General features: G+C 43.3%; 1 protein-coding gene across 1 annotated transcript in view; it reads left to right on the top strand.

Annotated features, from left to right (window-relative positions):
- Positions 1-1,080: 1,080 nt before the first annotated feature.
- The window catches only part of LOC120028792 (GMP synthase [glutamine-hydrolyzing]-like), a 30,745-nt gene continuing 6,627 nt past the window's right edge, over positions 1,081-25,198 (top strand). Inside the window, exons 1-12 of the mRNA XM_038974033.1 lie at positions 1,081-1,244; positions 3,447-3,622; positions 4,734-4,848; positions 6,636-6,733; positions 8,337-8,440; positions 8,643-8,836; positions 9,132-9,297; positions 9,865-10,016; positions 10,326-10,499; positions 11,867-11,972; positions 12,838-12,953; positions 13,179-13,304. Coding sequence (XP_038829961.1) covers positions 1,218-1,244; positions 3,447-3,622; positions 4,734-4,848; positions 6,636-6,733; positions 8,337-8,440; positions 8,643-8,836; positions 9,132-9,297; positions 9,865-10,016; positions 10,326-10,499; positions 11,867-11,972; positions 12,838-12,953; positions 13,179-13,304 — 1,554 coding nt within the window. The 5' untranslated portion in view covers positions 1,081-1,217. The remainder of the gene's footprint in view (positions 1,245-3,446; positions 3,623-4,733; positions 4,849-6,635; positions 6,734-8,336; positions 8,441-8,642; positions 8,837-9,131; positions 9,298-9,864; positions 10,017-10,325; positions 10,500-11,866; positions 11,973-12,837; positions 12,954-13,178; positions 13,305-25,198) is intronic.

Below are 25,198 nucleotides of genomic sequence, written 5' to 3'. Positions count from 1 at the left end.
TGTTTACATAGTCTACCATGTTTAAATGCAGTGTACCATGTTTACATACAGTCTACCATGTTTACATAGTCTACCCATGTTTAAATGCAGTGTACCATGTTTACATGCAGTGAGTGTGCAAACACTCTGTTTCCTCGAGTTGAAGTTGAATCCATGATCACAACTTACTGGTGTCTGGATTTCCCTTCATAGCTCCTGTTACACAGAGGGATCCAAAATGATCCCCTCCACTAACCGATAGGAGAGAAAGAGGGGGACAGCTAGCACACAGCACTCACCTGAAACCAAAGAGGCCTCTTGGAGGCTGGATCTGATTCTCCCCGTCTACTACTTTACCCCACCGACAAAAGGAGAGTAGTAACCTGCAAAATCCACCCAGACAACCAACACACACACAGAGAATAGATACATCTCTTGCTATTTCTTTATCACTTATTTCCCTGGAGAGTGGCTGTTCTTCTAAATGGTTTTAAACCCCATTTGAGTGTTTTTGTTTTCTTCTCCTTTGCGTCTTTGATAAATTGACACAATTGTGTTCCCCCTTGTCTCCCAATGACTGTATGTTCTGGCTTCACTGGTTACAGGTAGATGCTAGGGCTGCTATATGAAGGTGCTGAGGTGTTGGGGCCCCGGAGGAACACAGAGGTGCTATTTCTGTTAAAGTTCATAGCAGGTCAACATCATGGTAAGGGGCGTTATGGAGCACCCCGATTATGATTTAGTCCCAGTACCCTAGGATAACATCAATCATTCAATTACATTGCGGACTAAACTCTACGGTGAAGGAGTTCATCGTTAAGTTATTTCACCATGGAGTGGAGTTTAGTTCGCTATGTAATTACATAGCCGATCTAAATTATTCACGTGATATAGACAATTAGACATAGGGCAAATTCTTCCGCTTGTAAACTGCTGAAGCTTTTCCATAATAAACTTTTTCATTGAATTATCCAGGAGTAATTCGTCCGTAGAAGCCCAAATTCCCACGCAGACAGCCATTACTACTCCCTACTCTCCGAGAAGGGAGGGAACAGCCACATGCATTGAGTGAAGTAGTTGAACAGCCACCCAGTGAGTATTGTAGTAGGGAAGTACTCGTTAGCGCACATTGTCGTCAGCGGTCGGCGCACAAACTCTGCGAGCATCCACTAGTCTCTCTCTGTTGCGTACGAGATCTGGAAGACCGAGGAGGAGAGTTCATTCCGCTACAGTCATCCATGGCTCTGTGCAACGGAGAAACCAAGGTCAGTCAAACAACGGCCTATGTACCGCCATGGGAGCAACATATCCCGTTTCTTGTTTAATGTTTTGGCTGCGGTACATGGGCGCTGGGAGAGTCCCCGGTTAGCTACGGCCTGTGTCGTGTTTTCAGGAAACTTGCGGCGTGCGTGCTCCCCCGCCTGGGGATGCCTGTCGCCTCGTCTTTTAAATGTATGTTTTTGGAGGGTTTTTATAAACATCCAGCATACAGTGAATGTAACTTTTATGCCACTGTTGCATCTTTCATTGTGTACATATTGCTAGCTAGTCAGCTAGCAGAAGCCGCGTGGAATTTAGCCGAGCTAGCTAGCTGCCGCCGCACAGCTGGATATGTAGCTAACTGCAACGTTAGGTATAGTCCGATATATAGTTAACCCACACTAGCATAATAGCTAGCAATGCAGTTTCAGATTGTTGTGGACTTTATATCACGTTTAACCCGTATAGCAACAGTTAAGAGATTTCGTGTTACGACCATTTACATTTGTTGGGTAATTTAACATAAATAATCGGGTTGACAGCTAACGCTAGATGGCTAACTATGACTTGTTAGCTAGCTAGCGCCCGGTCTCCAGTCTGTCCACCCACCACAGTTGTGCCAACTGCAACATAGGCCAACCATCGTATTATTTTCATATCCACAAGTACTCCATTTTACCTTCCCAGGAAAACAGGCCCAGTATGACAACTCGGCATCGAAGCGGTTTTATATTCAATGTTTTGGTGCTTTTATGGTGTCACTTGCCGTGCTTGATACACGAGCGAATGCCTGTTGTTTTTCATTGACGGAAGCACGTAGTGTCAGAAACCACGTGGGGACCCGCTGCTCTCTATTTCACAATGTACTTGAGTGGTGCATTTAATGTTTTGCCCATATCTAATGCCCAATATAATGCATGAGAAATGTACAGTTTTGATAGGAATATTAAGCTTGTAAACCATAATGATGCTAAGACAATCTCCCTTGGTAACATTGACTGATCACATCAATTTATCAATGGCTGCCTACATCAATCATGCATAAGGGGCAGGCATATATATATATATATATATATATATATATTTATTTATTTATTTATTTAACTGCAAAACAACTTGTGTAGATCTATCTATTCTAAAGTAACGTCCATTGGCTTGTGAATCCTGGCTAGAAACATCTATAGAGTCACTAGAAATCTAAAAGGGTGGATTAAAGCATCCAAGTTTGGCATCCGCTACTTCACTGTACAGTCTAGCTGGCCCCTACTGGACCTGGGCAGTCCTCTAGCTGGCCCCTACTGGACCTGGGCAGTCCTCTAGCTGGCCCCTACTGGACCTGGGCAGTCCTCTAGCTGGTCACTACTGGACCTGGGCAGTCCTCTAGCTGGTCACTACTGGACCTGGGCAGTCCTCTAGCTGGCCCCTACTGGACCTGGGCAGTCCTCTAGCTGGTCACTACTGGACCTGGTAAGGCCTCTAGCTGGTCACTACTGGACCTGGGCAGTCCTCTAGCTGGCCACTACTGGACCTGGTAAGGCCTCTAGCTGGCCCCTACTGGACCTGGTAAGGCCTCTAGCTGGCCCCTGGTTAGGACTCTAGCTGGCCCCTGGTTAGGCCTCTAGCTGGCCCCGGGTAAGGCCTCTAGCTGGCCCCGGGTAAGTCCTCTAGCTGGCCCCGGGTAAGGCCTCTAGCTGCCCCCTGGTTAGGCCTCTAGCTGGCCCCTGGTTAGGCCTCTAGCTGGCCCCTGGTAAGGCCTCTAGCTGGCCCCTGGTAAGTACTCTAGCTGGCCCCTGGTAAGGCCTCTAGCGTCTGTGTGACTCGTGATCCTCATGAGGGACTGAATGTGTGTAACGTCTCGTCACGCGTGTCCTCTTCTCAGTACTGAGACTCACATGTCTCAAATTGCGTTATGGCCTTGACGAATCTCGTTCCTGTGAGGTTGGTGAAGTGGCGGCCATTCACCATCGCAAATGTTTTGCCTGTCTTTGAACGAGTGCCAAGTTTTGCAACACTTTTTTGAACACCCCTTGATAAAACCACTGTTGGGAATTTAGGCTGTTGTATCTTCATTCAAAACATCCCATGCTACCCTTGATGAGTCTATATGGCTGAAGGCTATTCCACACGTAGGCCTGTGTTGTTATCCTGATTGAGTGTTCGTACATGGTCAGCACAGTGTGTGTGCATGTGTGTTCTTTCTCCCCCAGCTGGACATCAGCAGCGTTGAGCCTCAGAATGGTTCATGTGAGGGGGCGGTGGTCATCCTGGATGCCGGGGCTCAGTACGGCAAGGTGATTGACAGGCGGATCAGAGAGCTGTTTGTTCGCTCAGAGATACTCCCACTAGAGACGCCAGCCTTCGCCATCAGAGAACAAGGCTTCAGGTGAGACTGACTGACAGCACACTTGCACCTGGGTGGCATTTACAAGTCAACAAACCTGGACGGAACGTTTTGAAATGAATACGAAAAATGCATATGGTGTGAAAGAGAGAGCACCTGTCAGAACAATAACACTAGTGTGATCATTTTTAAGATCTCCTCTTTCTGTCCATTGTCTTTGAAGTCTGTGGAGGTACACAGTTGTCAGGACAGCCTGAGAGAGTCTGCAGTTCTATATAAAAGTAAAAACGTTCTATATAAAAGGAACACAGTGGTCAGGACAGCCTGAGAGAGAGCCTGCAGTTCTATATAAAAGTAAAAAAGTTCTATATAAAAGGAGCACAGTGGTCAGAACAGCCTGAGAGAGTCTGCAGTTCTATATAAAAGTAAAAAAGTTCTATATAAAAGGAGCACAGTGGTCAGGACAGCCTGAGAGAGAGCCTGCAGTTCTATATAAAAGTAAACAAGTTCTATATAAAAGGAGCACAGTGGTCAGGACAGCCTGAGAGAGAGCCTGCAGTTCTATATAAAAGTTCTATATAAAAGGAGCACAGTGGTCAGGACAGCCTGAGAGAGAGCCTGCAGTTCTATATAAAAGTAACACAGACCAGTGACTAGACTAAGCAGGTCTTTGTAAGTATGTTACATGTTTCTATATATTTTGTCTGACATTGAAGGGAGAGGAGGGAGTGTTCACACAGCATTCTACTGCTTAGTACAGGTCCCCATCTCTGTGCAGAGGAGTGAGACTGAGAGCTTTTTAGGAGACACTATTTTTCCATTACATTACTTTTTTAGAAGGCTTCAGTTTAAACAGAGAAATGTCTGATCTATGGGCAGACTCTTTAACAGTCTCTTGTTTGTGTGTATGTTAGTCCTGAAAATGACTACTCTTGAGTATGGTAACATTTTAAATCCCATTTAGCAGAGGCTTTTATCCAAAGTGACGTAGTCATGAGTGCATACGGGTGGTCCCGGGAATCGAACCCACAACCCTGCCATTGCAAGCACCATGCTCTACCAACTGAGCCATACAGAAATAGATTGTTTGTCTTTGAATATTTCTCCTCCCTCGTTCTTCACTCTTTACTCCTTCCCCTTTTTCTCTCTCCAGAGCCATCATTATCTCTGGTGGTCCTAACTCTGTGTATGCTGAGGATGCCCCCTGGTTTGACCCTGCCATATTCACCATTGGAAAGCCTGTCCTGGGTATCTGTTATGGAATGCAGGTAGGAGGGTCCTGAGAATACACATACAGCGCCTTTGGAAAGTATTGAGACCCATTGACTTTTTCCACATTGATAGGTTACAGGCTTATTCTAAATATATTTTCCCCCCTCAATCTATGCAAAATACCTCAATGACAGCAAAAACTGTTTATTTAATTTTTTATTTATTAAATGTTTGCTAATTTATTTAAAAATTAAAATTAAAATGAAATATTAAATGTACATAAGTATTCAGACCCTTTACTCAGTACTTTGTTGAAAAACTTTTGCCAGCGATTACAGCATCAAGTCTTCTTGGGTATGACACTACAAGCTTGGCACACCTGTATTTGGGGAGTTTCTCCCATTCTTCTCTGCAGATCCTCTCAAGCTCTGTCAGGTTGGATAGGGAGAGTTGCTGCACCGCTTTTTTCAGGTCTCTACAGAGATGTTCGATCGGGTTCAAGTCCGGGCACTGGCTGGGCCACTCAGACTTCTCCCGAAGCCACTCATGCGTTGCCTTGGCTGTGTGCTTAGGATCCTTGTCCTGTTGGCAGGTGAACCTTCACCCCAGTCTGAGGTCCTGAGTGCTCTGGAGCAGGTTTTCATCAAGGATTTCTCTCTACTTTACTCTGTTCATCTTTCCCTCGATCCTGACTAGTCTCCCAGTCCCTGCCTCTGAAAAGAATTCCTACAGCATGATGCTGCCACCACCATGCGTCACCGTGGGGATGGTGCCAGGTTTCCTCCAGACGTGACGCTGGCATTCAGGCCAAAGAGTTTAATTTTGTTTTCATCAGACCAGGGAATCTTGTTTCTCAAGGTCTGAGAGTCTTTAGGGGCCTTTTAGCAAACTCCAAGTGGGCTGTCATGTGCCTTTTACTGAGGAGTAGCTTCCGTCTGGCCACTACCATAAAGACCTGATTGGTGGAATGCTAAAGAGATGGTTGTCCTTCTGGAAGGTTCTCCCATCTCCACAGAGGAACTGTAGAGCTCTGTCAGAGTGACCATCGGGTTCTTGGTCACCTCCCTGATCAAGGCCCTTCTCCCTCGATTTTCCCGGCCGGCCAGCTCTAGGAAGAGCCTTGGTGGTTCCAAACTTCTTCCATTTAATGGAATGATGGAGGCCACTATGTTCTTGGGGATCTTCAATCCTGCAGACATTTTTTGGTACCCTTCCCCAGATCCGTGCCTCGACACAATCCTTTCTCGGAGCTTTACGGACAATTCCTTCGACCTCATGGCTTGGTTTTTGCTCTGACATGCACTGTCAACTGTTGGATCTTATATAGACAGCTGTGTGCCTTTCCAAATCATGTCCAATCAATTGAATTTACCACAGGTAGACTCCAATCAAGTTGTAGACAAATCTCAAGGTTGATCAATGGAAACAGAATGCACCTGTGCTAAATGTCGAGTCGCATAGCAAAGGATCTGAATACTTATGTAAATAAGGTATTTCTGTTTATAATTGTTAATAAATTAGCAACATATCTATAACCTGTTTTCACTTTGTCGTTATGGGGTATTGGGTGTAGATTGATCTTTGTCATCGTGGGGTATTGGGTGTAGATTGATCTTTGTCATCGTGGGGTATTGGGTGTAGATTGCATAAAACGCGGGGTTCATGATTTCACCACCTACAGTCAATAACGGTGTGTCTAGACAGATCAATTGATAAAAATAAAATAAAAAACACTAAGAATCACTTTCTTATGATCACATACAAATTTAAATGACATCTTTCAATCAATAAAACAAAACCCTGCAGATTGTAAGAGGCTAATGATCAGTTGTCCTCTCCTCAGATGATGAATAAAGTTTTTGGAGGAACAGTACACAGGAAGAGTGTGAGAGAGGATGGAGTGTTCAACATCGGATTGGACAACACCTGCTCTCTCTTCAGGTGGGTTTAAGAAGAACTAAAGATTCTTCAGAGTAGGCAGCTAGAAAAGAGTTTCACCAGAACCACTCAGAGACAAGATGTGACAGGGTAGGCTATTTCAAGAACAAGTGGTATTTTTTCCCCCATTGGTTTGTCCCAGAGCCATGTGTTTTGACGCCAACTGGACCAAAAATTCCAACAGTCACATCGTTTCCCTGGCCGTCACACAAACACTCCAAAATAAGAAAACCACATTCCTCCCTCTCTCAGACATTACACACAGTTGGACACAAAGCACATTGAGTTCCAAAGGGCTTCTTAACAGCTTCTACCCCCAAGCTACAAGACTCCTGAACAGCTAATCAAATGGCCACCTGAACCTTTAGCATTGACCCCCCCTGCGCTGCTCTCTGTATATTATCTATGCATAGTCACTTTACCCCTACCTACATGTACATGTTAGTTCGACTAACATTGACTCTGTACCGTAACACCCTGTATATAGCCTCCACATTGACTCTGTACCGTAACACCCTGTATATAGCCTCCACATTGACTCTGTACCGTAACACCCTGTATATAGCCTCCACATTGACTCTGTACCGTAACACCCTGTATATAGCCTCCACATTGACTCTGTACCGTAACACCCTGTATATAGCCTCCACATTGACTCTGTACCGTAACACCCTGTATATAGCCTCCACATTGACTCTGTACCGTAACACCCTGTATATAGCCTCCACATTGACTCTGTACCGTAACACCCTGTATATAGCCTCCACATTGACTCTGTACCGTAACACCCTGTATATAGCCTCTACTTCAGTTTGTTTTATACAGTTTAGTTTACTTTCTTAACCAACAATGCAGTTAAGAGCTTGTAAGGAAGCATTTCACTGTAAGGTCTACTACACCTGTTGTATTCAGCATTTTACTGTAAGGTCTACACCTGTTGTATTCAGCATTTCACTGTAAGGTCTACACCTGTTGTATTCAGCATTTCACTGTGAGGTCTACCTACACCTGTTGTATTCAGCATTTCACTGTAAGGTCTACACCTGTTGTAGTCAGCATTTCACTGTAAGGTCTACACCTGTTGTATTCAGCATTTCACTGTAAGGTCTACTACAACTGTTGTATTCAGCATTTCACTGTGAGGTCTACACCTGTTGTAGTCAGCATTTCACTGTGAGGTCTACTACACCTGTTGTATTCAGCATTTCACTGTGAGGTCTACTACACCTGTTGTATTCAGCATTTCACTGTGAGGTCTACTACACCTGTTGTATTCAGCATTTCACTGTGAGGTCTACACCTGTTGTATTCAGCATTTCACTGTAAGGTCTACAACACCTGTTGTATTCAGCATTTCACTGTAAGGTCTACTACACCTGTTGTATTCAGCATTTCACTGTAAGGTCTACTACACCTGTTGTATTCAGCATTTCACTGTAAGGTCTACTACACCTGTTGTATTCAGTGCACGTTACTAATACAATTAGATTTTATGCTTGCTACCACTTTTCCCCTCTGGTTCCAGATATGGGTGGAATTGTTTCATTGTGTGTGAGTGTACTTCCTGTCTGACCTTTGACTCTGTCTGTGACCTGATTGTTGTCAGGGGCCTGCAGAAAGAGGAGCCGGTGTTGTTGACTCATGGGGACAGTGTGGACAAGGTGGCCGATGGCTTCAAGGTGGTGGCCCAGTCAGGGAGCATCATTGCAGGTAAGCATTCTGGGAAAGGATCCTGGGCCTAGAGGAAAATGTATATTTATTCTAATTTAGTCTACCACCATACTTCCCTAATTTCAGTCAATTCCACAATATGATAATGAAGACTTTTGGCCCTCAATGCTCTTCTTCCCCCTTGTCTTTGACCATTCCAAACCTCACCACTGCCCCCCCCACCCCGTTTGTTGTCTGACAGGTATTGCCAACGAGCAGAAGAAACTGTACGGAACCCAGTTTCACCCGGAAGTGGACCTGACAGAGCGGGGCACAGAGATATTACGTAACTTCCTGTTTGAAATCGCCGGCTGCACTTCCAACTTCACCGTCCAGAACCGCCAGCAGTCCTGCATCACAGAGATCCAGGAGAAAGTTGGCAAGTCCAAAGTACTGGTGAGGAATCTACAGTATGGTTAGATGCAGTATGTGGGTACAGTATATGCCCCATAGTATAGAAAATAGGGTTGGGGAGGGTGTAGTACATTCATCTGAGCTATTAAACACTAAATTAGACAGTGATATTGAACTGTGTTCTCTGCGGAAACGATGTGATCAACTCTCTGCTCCCAGAAAGTGGGTTGTCCCTCCAGAGAGAAGAAAATGGGAGGGGGAGAGAAACAGAGACTCTGTGTGTTGAAGTCATTCTAGTTCTGTTGATTGACATGTCTGGTCCAAATGTTGTCCCCAGGTTCTGCTGAGTGGCGGGGTGGACTCCACGGTGTGTACGGCCCTGCTGAACAAAGCTCTGAACAAGGAGCAGGTGATCGCGGTACACATCGACAATGGCTTCATGAGGAAAAGAGAGAGCCAGAGCGTTGAGGAGGCCCTCACCAAACTGGGCATCAACCTCAAAGGTGAGAGGTCAATCCAAACTGGGCATCAACCTCAAAGGTGAGAGGTCAATCCAAACTGGGCATCAACCTCAAAGGTGAGAGGTCAATCCAAACTGGGCATCAACCTCAAAGGTGAGAGGTCCAGTTAGGCGTCAACCTCAAAGGTGAGAGGTCACGCCAAGCTGGTGTCCTACATATGTCCAGAATGGACTCAAATGTAGCATTGTGGAATGTAGCTGTCAGCCTTCAACCAGACCAGACATGTGTATATATAAAACATTTAAAAATCGCACTCATAAAAGTTTTAAAAGAATATAGAGGTTTCAAATGTTATATTAGTGGCTATGTGTTGTAACAATGTGCAAGTAGTTGAAGCATGAAAGGGAAAATAAATTAACAGAGTAAATATAAGTTGGATTTACAATGTTGTTTGTGTTCCACTGGTTGCCCTTTTCTCATGGCAACGGGCCACATCTTACTGCTGTGATGTCACACTGCTGTATTTCACCTAACAGATATGAGAGTTTAACATTGTTTGATTTGTTTACAAATTCTTTGTGGCTCTGTGTGATCTCTCTCCCTCTCTAGTGGTGAACGCAGCACACACCTTCTATAACGGCACGACGACCCTGCCCATCTCCGACGAAGACCGGACGCCACGGAAACGCATCAGCAAGACCCTCAACATGACCACCAACCCTGAGGAGAAGAGGAAGATCATCGGAGACACCTTCGTCAAGGTAATGCCTGTCTGTTATCGGTTGACGATGACAACGGTTAGAGGATTCTAATATGCCACAACAATGGATCAGCTATGGTAGTTATAGCAACGGTGCTGGTAATTAGAAATGGCGCTGGTCCCACGAATCTGTTTATTTTCAAATCATTTCCACATGGAATCATAACTTGTCCTAACCTTTATCTTCAACCTAGTATGTTATCTGTCTATGTCTGTTATCTGTCTTTGATGTCTGTCTGTTTGTCCCTCTTTTATGAAAAAAATCAAGACTATTGAATGGACTTCCTTTGTGTGTGATTGGCGTCTGTAGGTGGCCAATGAGGTGATAGGTGAGATGAACCTGAAGCCGGAGGAGGTGTTCCTAGCCCAGGGCACCCTTAGGCCAGATCTCATAGAGAGTGCTTCTCATCTCGCCAGCGGCAAGGCAGAGGTCATCAAAACACACCACAACGACACAGAGCTCATCCGCAAGCTCAGAGACGAGGTACATACACACACACACACACACACACACACACACTGAAACAAACTTCCAACACAACCTTGTTGAACCACCTCTGGCTCTTCTGTTTGAGCCAGAGGTGTCTCAAGTCTCAAGTCATGTCCCAAGTTGAGAACTGGTTGAGTCAAGTTCAAGTCCTGCATTCTATAAGCAAGTCAAGTCTCAAGTTAAAAAAACAACAACATCTAAACAGGCAATGACTTTTTCCAACCTCAAATCTTTGTCTATTTATTGAGGTTACCAGACAGCCATTTTCAATATTTTGTCTACAACAAATTCCAAATGCTTCACAAACAATGTTGACATACCAAAAGACCAGTAGGCCTATGCTAGTAATTGTTTCTTGATGCCTCATTGCTGGTGAGCTTGCAAAGTAAATAGTTCATATTCGTGATGACCAATTTTTATTTATTTTGGAGCTGCGTGTTTATTTATTATGGCAATCCTCTCTCTAAAAATGTGACTTTCGTGCTGCACCCGATCCTATATCTGTACAGCAATCTATACTCTTGCCTTGTGGTTTTCAGACTTTAGTCCCACAACCCCTAAACATAGACCTGACTGAAACATAGACCTGACTGAAACATAGACCTGACTGAAACATAGACCTGACTGAAACATAGACCTGACTGAAACATAGACCTGACTGAAACATAGACCTGACTGAAACATAGACCTAACTGAAACATGAAAAGAATCAATGAGATCACCTGCTAGCCTGTTGTTGTGGTGATGTGTCTGTAGCAGATTGCTAAACATTACTTTATATGGATTATATATATATATATATATATATATATATATATATATGCTATTTTGTTTTTGCCAGGTAAAACCGGAGAAAATATATTAAATAACCCGCCTTTGTGAGACAAATGCTGATGACTGGTCATTGGTCAAGATGTGCCACGTTTTGGTTCTCAAACACAGATTATATGTTTTTGAAACAAGAATTTGGTGCTTATGTTATTCACCAGATCGAATAAACAAAGGTATAAATAACTAGCCTATTAAAATATTCAGTTTCACACTTCCCCCAAGACCTCACTGTGCTAGCGCACCTGACCTGTGTTGATTGACAGTGTGCGTTTCACTAGGCGATCTGTTGTTGTTTTTTACAAGTGTGATTCTGTCTCTGGCTGCGTGGAGAGTAATCCACGGATGCTCGGTGACACAAAATGAGTGACATTACGTTCCAAAACCTGGCCAGATAATCAAGTCACGAGTCTCAAGTCAAAAGTCGAGTCTGGCATTATTTTATTTCTCATTTTAAGTCTAGTTTCAAGTCATGAAATTTGTGACTCGAGTCTACACCTCAGGTCTGAGCTCTCCTCTCTCACTCCCTCCAGGGAAAAGTCATTGAGCCGCTGAAGGACTTCCATAAGGATGAGGTTCGGGCACTGGGCAGAGAACTGGGACTGCCAGAGGACATTGTCTGTCGACACCCTTTCCCTGGTCAGTACCCCACCGTACACACCGGACAGAACGTTATATATAGTCATGGAACATTTAGAACCAACACAGGACAGAATGTTATATATAGTCATGGAACATTTAGAACCAACACAGGACAGAATGTTATATATATATAGTCATGGAACATTTAGAACCAACACAGGACAGAATGTTATATATAGTCATGGAACATTTAGAACCAACACAGGACAGAATGTTATATATAGTCATGGAACATTTAGAACCAACACAGGACAGAATGTTATATATATATAGTCATGGAACATTTAGAACCAACACAGGATAGAATGTTATATATAGTCATGGAACATTTAGAACCAACACAGGACAGAATGTTATATATAGTCATGGAACATTTAGAACCAACACAGGACAGAATGTTATATATAGTCATGGAACATTTAGAACCAACACAGGACAGAATGTTATATATAGTCATGGAACATTTAGAACCAACACAGGACAGAATGTTATATATAGTCATGGAACATTTAGAACCAACACAGAATAGAATGTTATATATAGTCATGGAACATTTAGAACCAACACAGGACAGAATGTTATATATAGTCATGGAACATTTAGAACCAACACAGGACAGAATGTTATATATAGTCATGGAACATTTAGAACCAACACAGGACATAATGTTATATATAGTCATGGAACATTTAGAACCAACATGGAGAATAGCAGAAGTATGGCTGTGATGTTAACCTCATCCTCTCCTGTAGGTCCTGGCCTGGCCATCAGAGTGATCTGTGATGTTAACCTCATCCTCTCCTGTAGGTCCTGGCCTGGCCATCAGAGTGATCTGTGATGTTAACCTCATCCTCTCCTGTAGGTCCTGGCCTGGCCATCAGAGTGATCTGTGCAGACGAGCCCTACATCTGTAAGGACTTTGCTGAGACCAACAACATCCTCAAGATCATCACAGACTTCTCTGCCATGGTCAAAAAGGTCAGAGAGCATCACTTGTCTATGACAGGAACATGGTGGTAATAACAGAGTTGGTCTCAATTCCATTTCAATTTGAACCAACTTAATTGTGACATCAAATTCTAGAATGGACTGTAGATGGAATTGACCCCAACTGTCCTTCTTTATGCACCAACATGCTGATAACTAACTCTAGTATGTCAGACTAGCTAATAATAATAATCATAACTTCCTCTGTCCCTCCAGCCCCACACGCTGCTGCAGAGAGTGAAGTCGTGTATATCAGACGAGGAGGAGGAGAAACTCCTGCAGATCACCAGTGTTCATTCACTCAATGCCTTCCTGCTGCCAATCAAGACTGTGGGAGTCCAGGTAACACACTTTATACAGTGTTCTCACACTCGGCACTGCTCGACCACGAGGCTGCTCTGTCTGTCTGTCTGAATGTGACCTCTGACTTCTATAAGTGGACGGGTGGTCCCGGAAAATTGATCCCACTATCCTGGCGTTGCAAGAGCCACGCTTTATCAAGTGAGTGACAGAGGAACCACTGATCTACAGTTATCTACTGGTCACCTGACTGAGGCCTCTCATAATGCTCTGACTGCTCGTCTATAGTAGAGCAGGAATAGATGGCTTTATCCTGATTCTTAGTGCTGAGTGATTTGAGGTTGGTTCGGATTTGTAAAAAAAAAAAAAAAGTTTTCAATTTCGGTTTAGATTTTTTTTACCAATAGGTTAAAGGCATTGTGGGTGGAATGTTGTAAGAACACCTAATAAAACAATTGATGGTAGTGGCCATTACTGCCACTAACCATCATTTATTCACATTACTTTACTTAAAAAATATTTTTGATTCTGTATATTACATATTTGTAATTAGTATGATGATGACTTTATTATTTAATAAAAACCCCAGTGATGGTTGGCTAGTGACTGCCTTTTGTAGCTTATCACTATAAAGCTGTCCTGAGTGGCGCAGCGGTCTACGGCACTGCATCTCAGTGCTAGAGACGTCACTATAATACCTGGTTAGAATCCAGGACCCCCTGAACACATCAACAACTGCCTCCCACCAAGCATTTGTTACCTATCGCTCCACAACAGCCGCTGCGCTTGCAGAGCACAGGAAACTGCTTCAAGGTCTCAGAGCGAGTGACGTCACCGATTTGAAACGCTACTAGCAGGCACCGCTAACTAGCTAGCCATTTCACACTGGTTACATTTATTTCAGTTTTTTTTTTTTTTTTTTTTTTTTTTTTCTTGGGGGGTGGATCAGCTTAATATTGCGGAAAGAATGTTGCTTCCAATGTAATTGTCTGCATCATTTCCAATCCCCCATATTTTTTTGGGTAAATATATATATCCATTCACGTATGCATACATATACACATATATACATACACATACCTACATAGACATACATACTTTTTTAAAGAGTATACCTTTATTATTATTCCCCGCAAACCCTACCACCGATCCCCCAATTGGAGTAAACTGATAAACATTTCTGTTTTTACCTTCAATTTATACATCTTATACACATTTTACAGACACAGTCTACTTTATAATAGTTCTCGTTTGTTCTTAGTCCTTCCTCTATTTCTGTTGTCCATCCAGTTTGATTTCCACTTGTAACTGTGCTATTTCACAATAGCTCCGCACCTATACACATTTCACAGATCCCGTATGCCCTACATTGTTTATCTTGTTATTAGTCCCACCCTTCAGCTCCACTCAACCTTTCCCATCTATCTTCCAACATCATCCATTTCGGATTTTTATTTGCCATATATTTTTCAACTGTGCTGTGATGCTTCACAAAAGATTTGAATCTTCCTATTCTCATAGCTTCCACGGATTGTAAATTAAAAATAAACATTTTTGCTAAAATAATTATTATATTATTGATTGATTGACTATGGCTTTTCAAATCCCCCAGTATTGCTATCTGTAGCGTTAGTTCTACGCAAATGTTGCAATTCTTCAACCATTCCTGGACCTGTGACCAAAAACGAGCTACATGCGGACAATACCAAAATAAATGGTCTAATGACTCTGCCTCCTCACAGCAGAATCTACAGAGCTGGGAAGATTGTATCCCCCATATATATAACATTCTATTAGTTGCAAGAATTTTGTACAATAATTTAAATTGAAAAATTCGAAGTTTTGAATCCGGCGTTGTTTTGCGTATCAATTCATACACCATGTGCCATGGAATGGGTACATCGAAAATCTCTTCCCAACTATTTTGCAATTTATATGGCACAGCTGTAAGTTTTTTGATCCTTAAATGAAATTGGTATATGTTTTTATTTATCACACTTTTCTTTAACCATTTATGTTCTTTAATATAAGGCCGACATACAAGTTCCTTACTTTTATCCCCTTCCACCTGCCTCTTCCATTTTTGTGGTAATGCTGCAATTAATTGGTTGTAATTTTGGGTAGAGCAGACATTTCCATATGTCTGTGTTAGCTGCATGTGTGACATTACTCCACCAGTCCTATTTATGATATCATTCACAAAAATTATACCTTTTTTAAACATTTCTTCGATAAATACAGTTTTTTTATCAATTACTATATTTGAATTTAACCACAAGATTTGTTGTACTATTTGTTCCGTCCTTTCAGGTGGATTAAACTGAAATTGCAACCAACTTTCTAAGGCTTGCTTAAAAAATAAAGATATTTTGGAGATTATTTCCTTTTCAAGCAACCGAAAGTGAGCAGGTGTAATCTGAATAAAGGGAAAAAGGCCCTTCTTGAACATAGGATGAGACATTCGTACCAATCTACTAGAGAACCAGTTTGGATTTAAGTATAACTTTTGTATGACTGATGCCTTTAGTGAGAGGTCTAATGCTTTAATATTTAATAATTTCTGCCCTCCGAATTCATATTCGTTATATAAATAGGCCCTTTTAATTTTATCTGGCTTGCCGTTCCAAATAAAATTGAATATTTTTTGTTCATATAATTTAAAAAGCAGGTCACTAGGTGTAGGCAAAACCATAAGCAAATAGGTAAACTGTGATATGATTAAAGAGTTAATCAGGGTGATTTTCCCACAAATAGACAGGTATTTTCCTTTCCATGGTAGCAAGATCTTATCTATTTTTGCTAACTTTCTATAAAAATTTATTGGAGTGAGATCATTTCTTTCTTTTGGGATTTGTATACCGAGTATGTCCACATCACCGTCAGACCATTTAATTGGTAAACTACATGGCAATGTAAAATGTGTATTTTTTAGTGATCCAATACGTAATATGGTACATTTATCATAATTTGGTTTTAATCCAGAGAGGATAGCAAATGTATCTAGATCCTCTAAGAGGCCGTGGAGAGATTCTAGTTGTGGTTTTAAAAGAAAACATGAATCATCAGCGTACAATGACACCTTAGTTTTTAGGCCCTGGATTTCTAATCCCTTAATATTAATGTTTGATCTAATTTTAACAGCTAACATTTCGATGGCAATAATAAATAGATATGCCGATAGTGGACAACCTTGTTTTACTCCTCTAGATAGTTTAAAACTTTCTGAGATGTAGCCATTATTTACTATTTTACACCTAGGGTTACTATACATAATTTTTACCCATTTTATAAGAGATTCCCCAAAATTGAAATATTCTAGGCATTTATATATAAACTCCAGTCGTACTTTATCAAAAGCCTTTTCAAAATCAGCTATGAAAACCAGGCCTGGTGTCCCCGATATTTCATAGTGTTCTATTGTTTCCAGTACTTGCCTTATATTATCTCCAATGTATCGTCCATGTAAAAAACCTGTCTGATTAGGATGAATAATATCTGACAAAACTTTTTTTATTCTATGCGCCAAGCATTTTGCTAGGATTTTTGCATCACAACACTGAAGTGTAAGAGGTCTCCAATTTTTTAAATGGACTGGATCTTTATATATACCACTTGGGTCCTGTTTCAGTAATAATGATATCACACCTTCTTGTTGCGTGTCTGATAATCTATCATTTATATAGGAGTGGTTAAAACAAGCTAATAATGGTCCTTTGAGTATATCAAAAAAATGTTTGTATACTTCCACTGGTATGCCATCCAGTCCTGGAGTTTTCCCATCCTTAAAGGCCCCAATTGCATCAAGTAGTTCCTCCTCTGTAATTAGGCCTTCACATGAGTCTTTCTGTACAGATGTTAATTTTACATTATTATTAGGGAAAAAATCCATACAATTAGTTTCAGTTAGTGGAGATGGAGGAGCCTGAAACGAAAATATATTCTTAAAGTACTTTACTTCCTCTTTCAAAATATCATTTGGTGAATCATGCGTGACTCCATCATTTGTAACAAGTTTTAATACGTTTTTTTTGGTAGCATTTCTATATTGAAGATTGAAAAAGAATTTGGTGCATTTTTCCCCATATTCCATCCAGTTCGCTTTATTTTTGTAATATATTACACTGGATCTTTCTTGAATAAGTTCCTCCATTTCTTTTTGTTTTTCCTCTAACTTATTCTGTGCCTCTATGGTACCGTTTTTATTGTTATCTAACTGTACTGTTAGTCCTTCAATTTCCTTTGTTAATATGGACTCTTTTGATCGAAATTGCTTTTGTTTTATAGATGAGTACTGAATTGCATGGCCTCTAAAGCCACACTTAAAAGTGTCCCATACAATATGGGGATCTGCTGTACCTATGTTATGTCTAAAAAAGTCAGTTATAAATTCTTCTGTCCTAGTTCTAAACAATTTATCATCTAGTAGGCTTTGATTAAATTTCCAATATCCTCGCCCACGTGGAAATTCTGTAAGAGTAATATATATGCCAATTATGTGATGGTCCGACCGCATTCTGTCCCCTATCAAACACTTTTTAACTTTTGGTGCCAGAGAGAATGATATAAGAAAGTAGTCAAGGCGACTAGCTTGATTAAGCCTCCGCCATGTATATCTCACTAGGTCAGGGTATTTAAGTCTCCATATATCCACTAATTCCAATATATCCATGACATTCCTGATTTCCTTAAGTGCCTGAGGGTGATAGTTTGTAGTGTGATTTCCTTTCCGGTCCATAGAGGTATTTAAGACCGTATTAAAATCTCCCACTATAATAATAGAGTCTAGTGTTGCTTGTAGAGTTGATACATTCTTATATATATTGTCAAAGAAGCTTGGATCATCATTATTCGGACCGTATAGGTTAATAAGCCATATATGTTTATTGTCCAATAACATATTTAAAATAATCCATCTACCTTGAGGATCTGTTTGGACAAGTTGCACATTTGGATCAAAGTTATTATTAATTAAAACCATCACCCCTTTTGAATTTCTTTGCCCATGGGAGAAATATATTTCGCCCCCCCAGTTCTTTTTCCACAAAACTTCATCTAAAACTGTCGAATGGGTTTCCTGTAAACAGTAGATATTATAATCCTTCTCTTTTAGCCAGGTAAATACTGATCGTCTTTTCTTATTATCTGCTAAGCCATTACAATTGTAACTGGCTATACTTATTTCACCACTTACCATAATGAGACACACCTTTCAATTATTTTTATCAAAATATATGTTTGTAAACGTCCTATTAAAAAGTAACATAATGATTGAGTGTCTATATAGTTGTACCATGACATTTGCATCTCCACTAAGCAAACCTCCAATTGGTCCCCACTATTCCACCCGCCAAAAGCCCCCATCTCGAGTTGGGTTGTCATCCCAATGACCGGCAGACCACCCCCGACCCCCCGCATCGCACAGCCCCGGACCGACTGGGATCCATCCTTCGAAAAGTGCACACAGCGCCATCCACCGAACCGAAGCAGATCCATTGCCAAATGCATTTCCATCGCCCTCACCTCTATTTTTATTACATATTGCTGTGAATCATCCTCTATAGTCCCTAACATCTTTTACTTCTTCCTTCGCAACAGTTGTGGGATACACACATACACCCACACACATTCAGCCCTTACCCCCACACAACCATAAGCTCACCCTCTCAACAATTGCACCATCCCAGAGCCCAACTCAAGATGGATCATGATTTACAAATGTACTTGCAGTTGCAGCTGCATGAGAAGGCCTGCAAGACCGCGCAAAAAATGAGCATAAATGTAGAGATTTATTTACCATTGTCACATCCTAAATGATGGAGGTCAAATGTACACCTTCTTCCTGAAACACCCACAATACGGTCATCCATTTTGACCATGTTCCCAAGCATCTCCATGCAGTCCGACTTGATTTCGTGCCACCAGGGCCACAATAATATACCCCCTCTCTGAATGTCCGAGTGTGACCCCCTCCCCATGGGTTACTGCAGCTAGTGTTGCCAGCACTGCCACTGCCTGAGTGGGGGCACCCCACCGGAATCCCCACCGGCTAGGTACAAGGTCGTCAAGGTTCTCATTAGCAGCTTTGAGAATTTCCTTGTTTATTATGCTCTCCCTTTAGGGGGCTTTGGCTTTGCAGGACCAACCCTGCCAAGCAGGCTCAGAATCTTGAGGGGGCAGTGCTGCTCTTGGTCCCTGACCTCATTTTGGCTGCATACAGACCGCTTACAGCATGCACATAAAACAGTTAGGGACTTCTCCTTAGTATCTGGGCCATTCATGTGGGTGTCTAGGGTATAGGGCCATGGACCGTACCATTAAAATAGGATAATAAATAATTAGATACTACTAGCAGGCACCGCTAACTAGCTAGCCATTTCACACTGGTTACATTTATTTCAGTTGACTGATTTCTTTCTATCAACTAACTCAGTAACGTTTTTGAAATTGTTGCGTTTTTATATTTTTGTTCAGTATAAATACACTGCTCAAAAAAATAAAGGGAACACTTAAACAACACAATGTAACTCCAAGTCAATCACACTTCTGTGAAATCAAACTGTCCACTTAGGAAGCAACACTGATTGACAATAAATTTCACATGCATAGACAAAAGGTGGAAATTATAGGCAATTAGCAAGACACCTCCAATAAAGGAGTGGTTCTGCAGGTGGTGACCACAGACCACTTCTCAGTTCCTATGCTTCCTGGCTGATGTTTTGGTCACTTTTGAATGTTGGCGGTGCTTTCACTCTAGTGGTAGCATGAGACGGAGTCTACAACCCACACAAGTGGCTCAGGTAGTGCAGCTCATCCAGGATGGCACATCAATGCGAGCTGTGGCAAGAAGGTTTGCTGTGTCTGTCAGCGTAGTGTCCAGAGCATGGAGGCGCTACCAGGAGACAGGCCAGTACATCAGGAGACGTATAAAGTGTTCCCTTTATTTTTTTGAGCAGTGTATATTTACATTACAAGCTTTGGTTTTTCCATTTTACGTTTTGAGTTTGGACTTTAGCACGTAAAGCTTGTTAGCATGTACGGCTCACTGATTGGTGTCACCTCGTTAGTCCGTATATGTTACACCTGTGCTGGTTTCCATCTCATTAGTGGGAAGGTGTTGGGACCTGTGCTGGCCCAGTTGCTATTTAAGAGTGTCTGGCCCAGTGCTCCAGTTGTCTTGATAGAGGGTTAGTTGTCTCTCCCTATTTTGATTTCTAGACAAATAAGCCTTTATCTGATTTTCGTTTTCCTCCACCTTTTTGGTTTGCTTCCTGTCTTTAAGTTTGGTTTGCTTCCTGTCTTTAAGTTTGGTTAGGGTTTTTCTTTTGTTTGCCTCACGGTGCGTGTCTTTTAAGTTCTATTTGTTGTTGCTAGTCAACTTTCAGGGGAACCCCTCATGAGTGTCTTTCAGAAACCCTCTTAAAACCCCACCTGTTTCGTTTTGGTTGTTGGTCAGTGACTTTGTTAGTTCCCTCTGTTTGAGCAACATTTGGGGTTTTCTTGCTAGGGAATGTAACATGTCAACAAATAATTGATTAAAACACACTGTTTTGCAATGAAGGTTTACAGTAGCCTCCACAACACTTTGTAGTGTAGCACCATGGTGTAGCCGGAGGACAGCTAGCATCCGTCCTCCTCTTGGTACATTGACTTCAATACAAAACCTAGGAGGCTCATGCTTCTCACTCCCTTCCATAGACTTACACAGCAATTATGACAACTTCTGGAGGATGTCCTCCAACCTGTCAGAGCTCTTTTAGCATGAACTGACATGTTGTCCACCCAATCACAGGATCAGATAATTGTTCTAGTACTTAAGCATACGCTACTGCTAGTTAGCACTGCAGTGGATAAAATGTGGTGAGTAGTTGACTCAAAGATAAAGAAAATAGTTGAACAGTTTTGAGCAAATTCATTTCTTTAAAAATGAAAGAAGCGAGAGCTAGCTAGCTATATTTCGTTGTATTTTATTTCATCCTCTTTCACTTAGCTAGTTTAGCCTACTCAAACCCCTGCTCAAACAGAGAGGGATGGTATGTTAGCTAGCTGGCTATGGCTGTTTAACACTGGAACTGTTCCAAGTCAAGGTAAGCTTTTGGTTTTATTAATTTATTGCCACTGAGGCCCGCGGGTGTAACTGCTAAACTGCTTGCTGACTGTACACTGTACTGCATGATTGTAGCGGGTTTACTAACGCATTAGTTCTAGTAGCTATGTTGACAAGCTATAACAGCTAATATGGTGACAACGATGTAGGCTGTGTGTAGCGGTTATGATATGAAGGCCTGGCAAGGTTTTTTTTGTCTCCTGGTCACAGACAGCTGATGTGTTGTTCACTGAAGTCCACAAGCAAAGGGGAAAAGGTGAGAGGAGGAGAGCGCCTAGATGCAAGAAGGAATTCTACAACCAGCAAAATGATCATGCTGTTTGTATGTGGCTTCTATGGAAGTGAACTGTGGTTGCGTGTGATCAGGGGTGTATTCATTCTGCCGATTCTGTTGGGGGGGGGGGTAACAAACATTTTAAATGGAAGCAAACGGAACAAAACGGGGATAAACATACTTGAATTTGTCCAAAATAATCTCTCGTTTGCATCTGTTGGACTGATGATTACCCCCTAGATCATAGAGCCGCGGAAGTTTGTCGTCACACAAGTGGTCAACAGCACCCTCTTTGACCCAATGGGCTGTATGTGTCTGCCCCATTACTTCACCTAGGCTCTGTGGTCAACAGCACCCTCTTTGACCCAATGGGCTGTATGTGTCTGCCCCATTACATTACCTAGGCTCTGTGGTCAACAGCACCCTCTTTGACGCAATGGGCTGTATGTGTCTGCCCAATTACTTCACCTAGGCTCTGTGGTCAACAGTACCCTCTTTGACCCAATGGGCTGTATGTGTCTGCCCCATTACTTCACCTAGGCTCTGTGGTCAACAGCACCCTCTTTGACCCAATGGGCTGTATGTGTCTGCCCCATTACTTCACCTAGGCTCTGTGGTCAACAGCACCCTCTTTGACCCAATGGGCTGTATGTGTCTGCCCCATTACTTCACCTAGGCTCTGTGGTCAACAGCACCCTCTTTGACCCAATGGGCTGTATGTGTCTGCCCCATTACTTCACCTAGGCTCTGTGGTCAACAGCACCCTCTTTGACCCAATGGGCTGTATGTGTCTGCCCCATTACATTACCTAGGCTCTGTGGTCAACAGTACCCTCTTTGACCCAATGGGCTGTATGTGTCTGCCCCATTACATTACCTAGGCTCTGTGGTCAACAGCACCCTCTTTGACCCAATGGGCTGTGTGTGTGCCCAATTACTTCACCTAGGCTCTGTGGTCAACAGCACCCTCTTTGACCCAATGGGCTGTGTGTCTGCCCAATTACTTCACCTAGGCTCTGTGGTCAACAGCACCCTCTTTGACCCAATGGGCTGTGTGTCTGCCCAATTACTTCACCTAGGCTCTGTGGTCAACAGCACCCGTTATGACACAGTGGACTATATGTGTCTGTTCTTCCATCTGTTTTTTGGGGGGGAATTCAGACAAGCTGTTTGTATTAAAGGAGAAATCCATAGTGCCTACATTGTAGAACAGTACAAACCTCAAGTCTCATTCTTCTTTGTGTCCCTCTTTGACAGTGTGGTGTAGCTAGGTCTAATGTTAGCCTGTGGTTTGGGTTCTGACGCCAGGACTGTTATTCCTTCCCTGAGCAGCCATGCCAAGACTAGTTTGACACTCCCTGTTATTCCTTCACTGAGCAGCCATGTCAAGACTAGTTTGACACTCCCTGTTATTCCTTCACTGAGCAGCCATGTCAAGACTAGTTTGACACTCCCTGTTATTCCTTCACTGAGCAGCCATCTCCCTCTCACTATAACATGAGGACACTGCTACTGTCAGGGCTGAGTAGGTGAAACTCTCCCCTACTCACTGATACCGTGTCAGAGAACATTTAAAAAAAATCCTAGTTAGGATTGGGGCAGGTTAATCTGATCCTAGATCTGTGGTTAGGGGCAATGTCTGTTTGGCCTCTCAGCGGTGTCAAATGGTATTTTGGACATTTACTTAATTTCCTTCGGCCCCAGGTTGTCGTGGCTACACAATGTTTTGTTTATTTGACAAGTGCATGCTCCGCCCATTCAGTAGTGCGTGTGTCTCCCCCTCACTTCCTGCTAAAAGCCACAGAGGACTAAATTTACCCCAGAAGGAGTGAGTGTGTGTGACTGTGTGTGTTGGTAACGGTGGGCAGGAGAGACGCAGCAGTATAAACAGAAGGGCGTATTATTCTCTGGAGTTAGGCTGAGAGAAGAGGGAAATAACAAAGGCCTCAAATCCCCCAGAGTCTGTTTAACGAAGTCTAAATGTGAAAGATGGACCCCAATAGATCACTTCTGATGAATCATCCCAGTAATGAAGTGTTGGTCAATAGAGAACCTCTGTACCATACAGAACTGGTCCCAGACTGTCGGTACTATAGCTGTGTGGGGGGTGACTGTCGGTACTATAGCTGTGTGGGGGGTGACTGTCGGTACTATAGCTGTGTGGGGGGTGACTGTCGGTACTATAGCTGTGTGTGGGGTGACTGTCGGTACTATAGCTGTGTGGGGGGTGACTGTCGGTACTATAGCTGTGTGGGGGGTGACTGTCGGTACTATAGCTGTGTGGGGGGGTGACTGTCGGTACTATAGCTGTGTGGGGGGTGACTGTCGGTACTATAGCTGTGTGGGGGGTGACTGTCGGTACTATAGCTGTGTGGGGGGGTGACTGTCGGTACTATAGCTGTGTGGGGGGGTGACTGTCGGTACTATAGCTGTGTGGGGGGTGACTGTCGGTACTATAGCTGTGTGGGGGGTGACTGTCGGTACTATAGCTGTGTGGGGGGGTGACTGTCGGTACTATAGCTGTGTGGGGGGGTGACTGTCGGTACTATAGCTGTGTGGGGGGGTGACTGTCGGTACTATAGCTGTGTGGGGGGGTGACTGTCGGTACTATAGCTGTGTGGGGGGGTGACTGTCGGTACTATAGCTGTGTGTGGGGTGACTGTCGGTACTATAGCTGTGTGGGGGGGTGACTGTCGGTACTATAGCTGTGTGGGGGGGTGACTGTCGGTACTATAGCTGTGTGGGGGGGTGACTGTCGGTACTATAGCTGTGTGGGGGGGTGACTGTCGGTACTATAGCTGTGTGGGGGGGTGACTGTCGGTACTATAGCTGTGTGGGGGGGTGACTGTCGGTACTATAGCTGTGTGGGGGGGTGACTGTCGGTACTATAGCTGTGTGGGGGATGACTGTCGGTACTATAGCTGTGTGGGGGGGTGACTGTCGGTACTATAGCTGTGTGGGGGGGTGACTGTCGGTACTATAGCTGTGTGGGGGGGTGACTGTCGGTACTATAGCTGTGTGGGGGGGTGACTGTCGGTACTATAGCTGTGTGGGGGGGTGACTGTCGGTACTATAGCTGTGTGGGGGGGTGACTGTCGGTACTATAGCTGTGTGGGGGGGGTGACTGTCGGTACTATAGCTGTGTGGGGGGGTGACTGTCGGTACTATAGCTGTGTGGGGGGGTGACTGTCGGTACTATAGCTGTGTGGGGGGGGTGACTGTCGGTACTATAGCTGTGTGGGGGGGGTGACTGTCGGTACTATAGCTGTGTGGGGGGGTGACTGTCGGTACTATAGCTGTGTGGGGGGGGTGACTGTCGGTACTATAGCTGTGTGGGGGGGTGACTGTCGGTACTATAGCTGTGTGGGGGGGTGACTGTCGGTACTATAGCTGTGTGGGGGGGTGACTGTCGGTACTATAGCTGTGTGGGGGGTGACTGTCGGTACTATAGCTGTGTGGGGGGTGACTGTCGGTACTATAGCTGTGTGGGGGGGTGACTGTCGGTACTATAGCTGGGGGGGGGGTGACTGTCGGTACTATAGCTGGGGGGGGGGTGACT

Source organism: Salvelinus namaycush, chromosome 34, assembly GCF_016432855.1.
Source record: "Salvelinus namaycush isolate Seneca chromosome 34, SaNama_1.0, whole genome shotgun sequence".
Classification (NCBI taxonomy): Eukaryota; Metazoa; Chordata; class Actinopteri; order Salmoniformes; family Salmonidae; genus Salvelinus; species Salvelinus namaycush.
The sequence above is the reverse complement of the archived record's forward strand: the minus strand, read 5'-3'. Positions and strand labels throughout refer to the sequence as shown.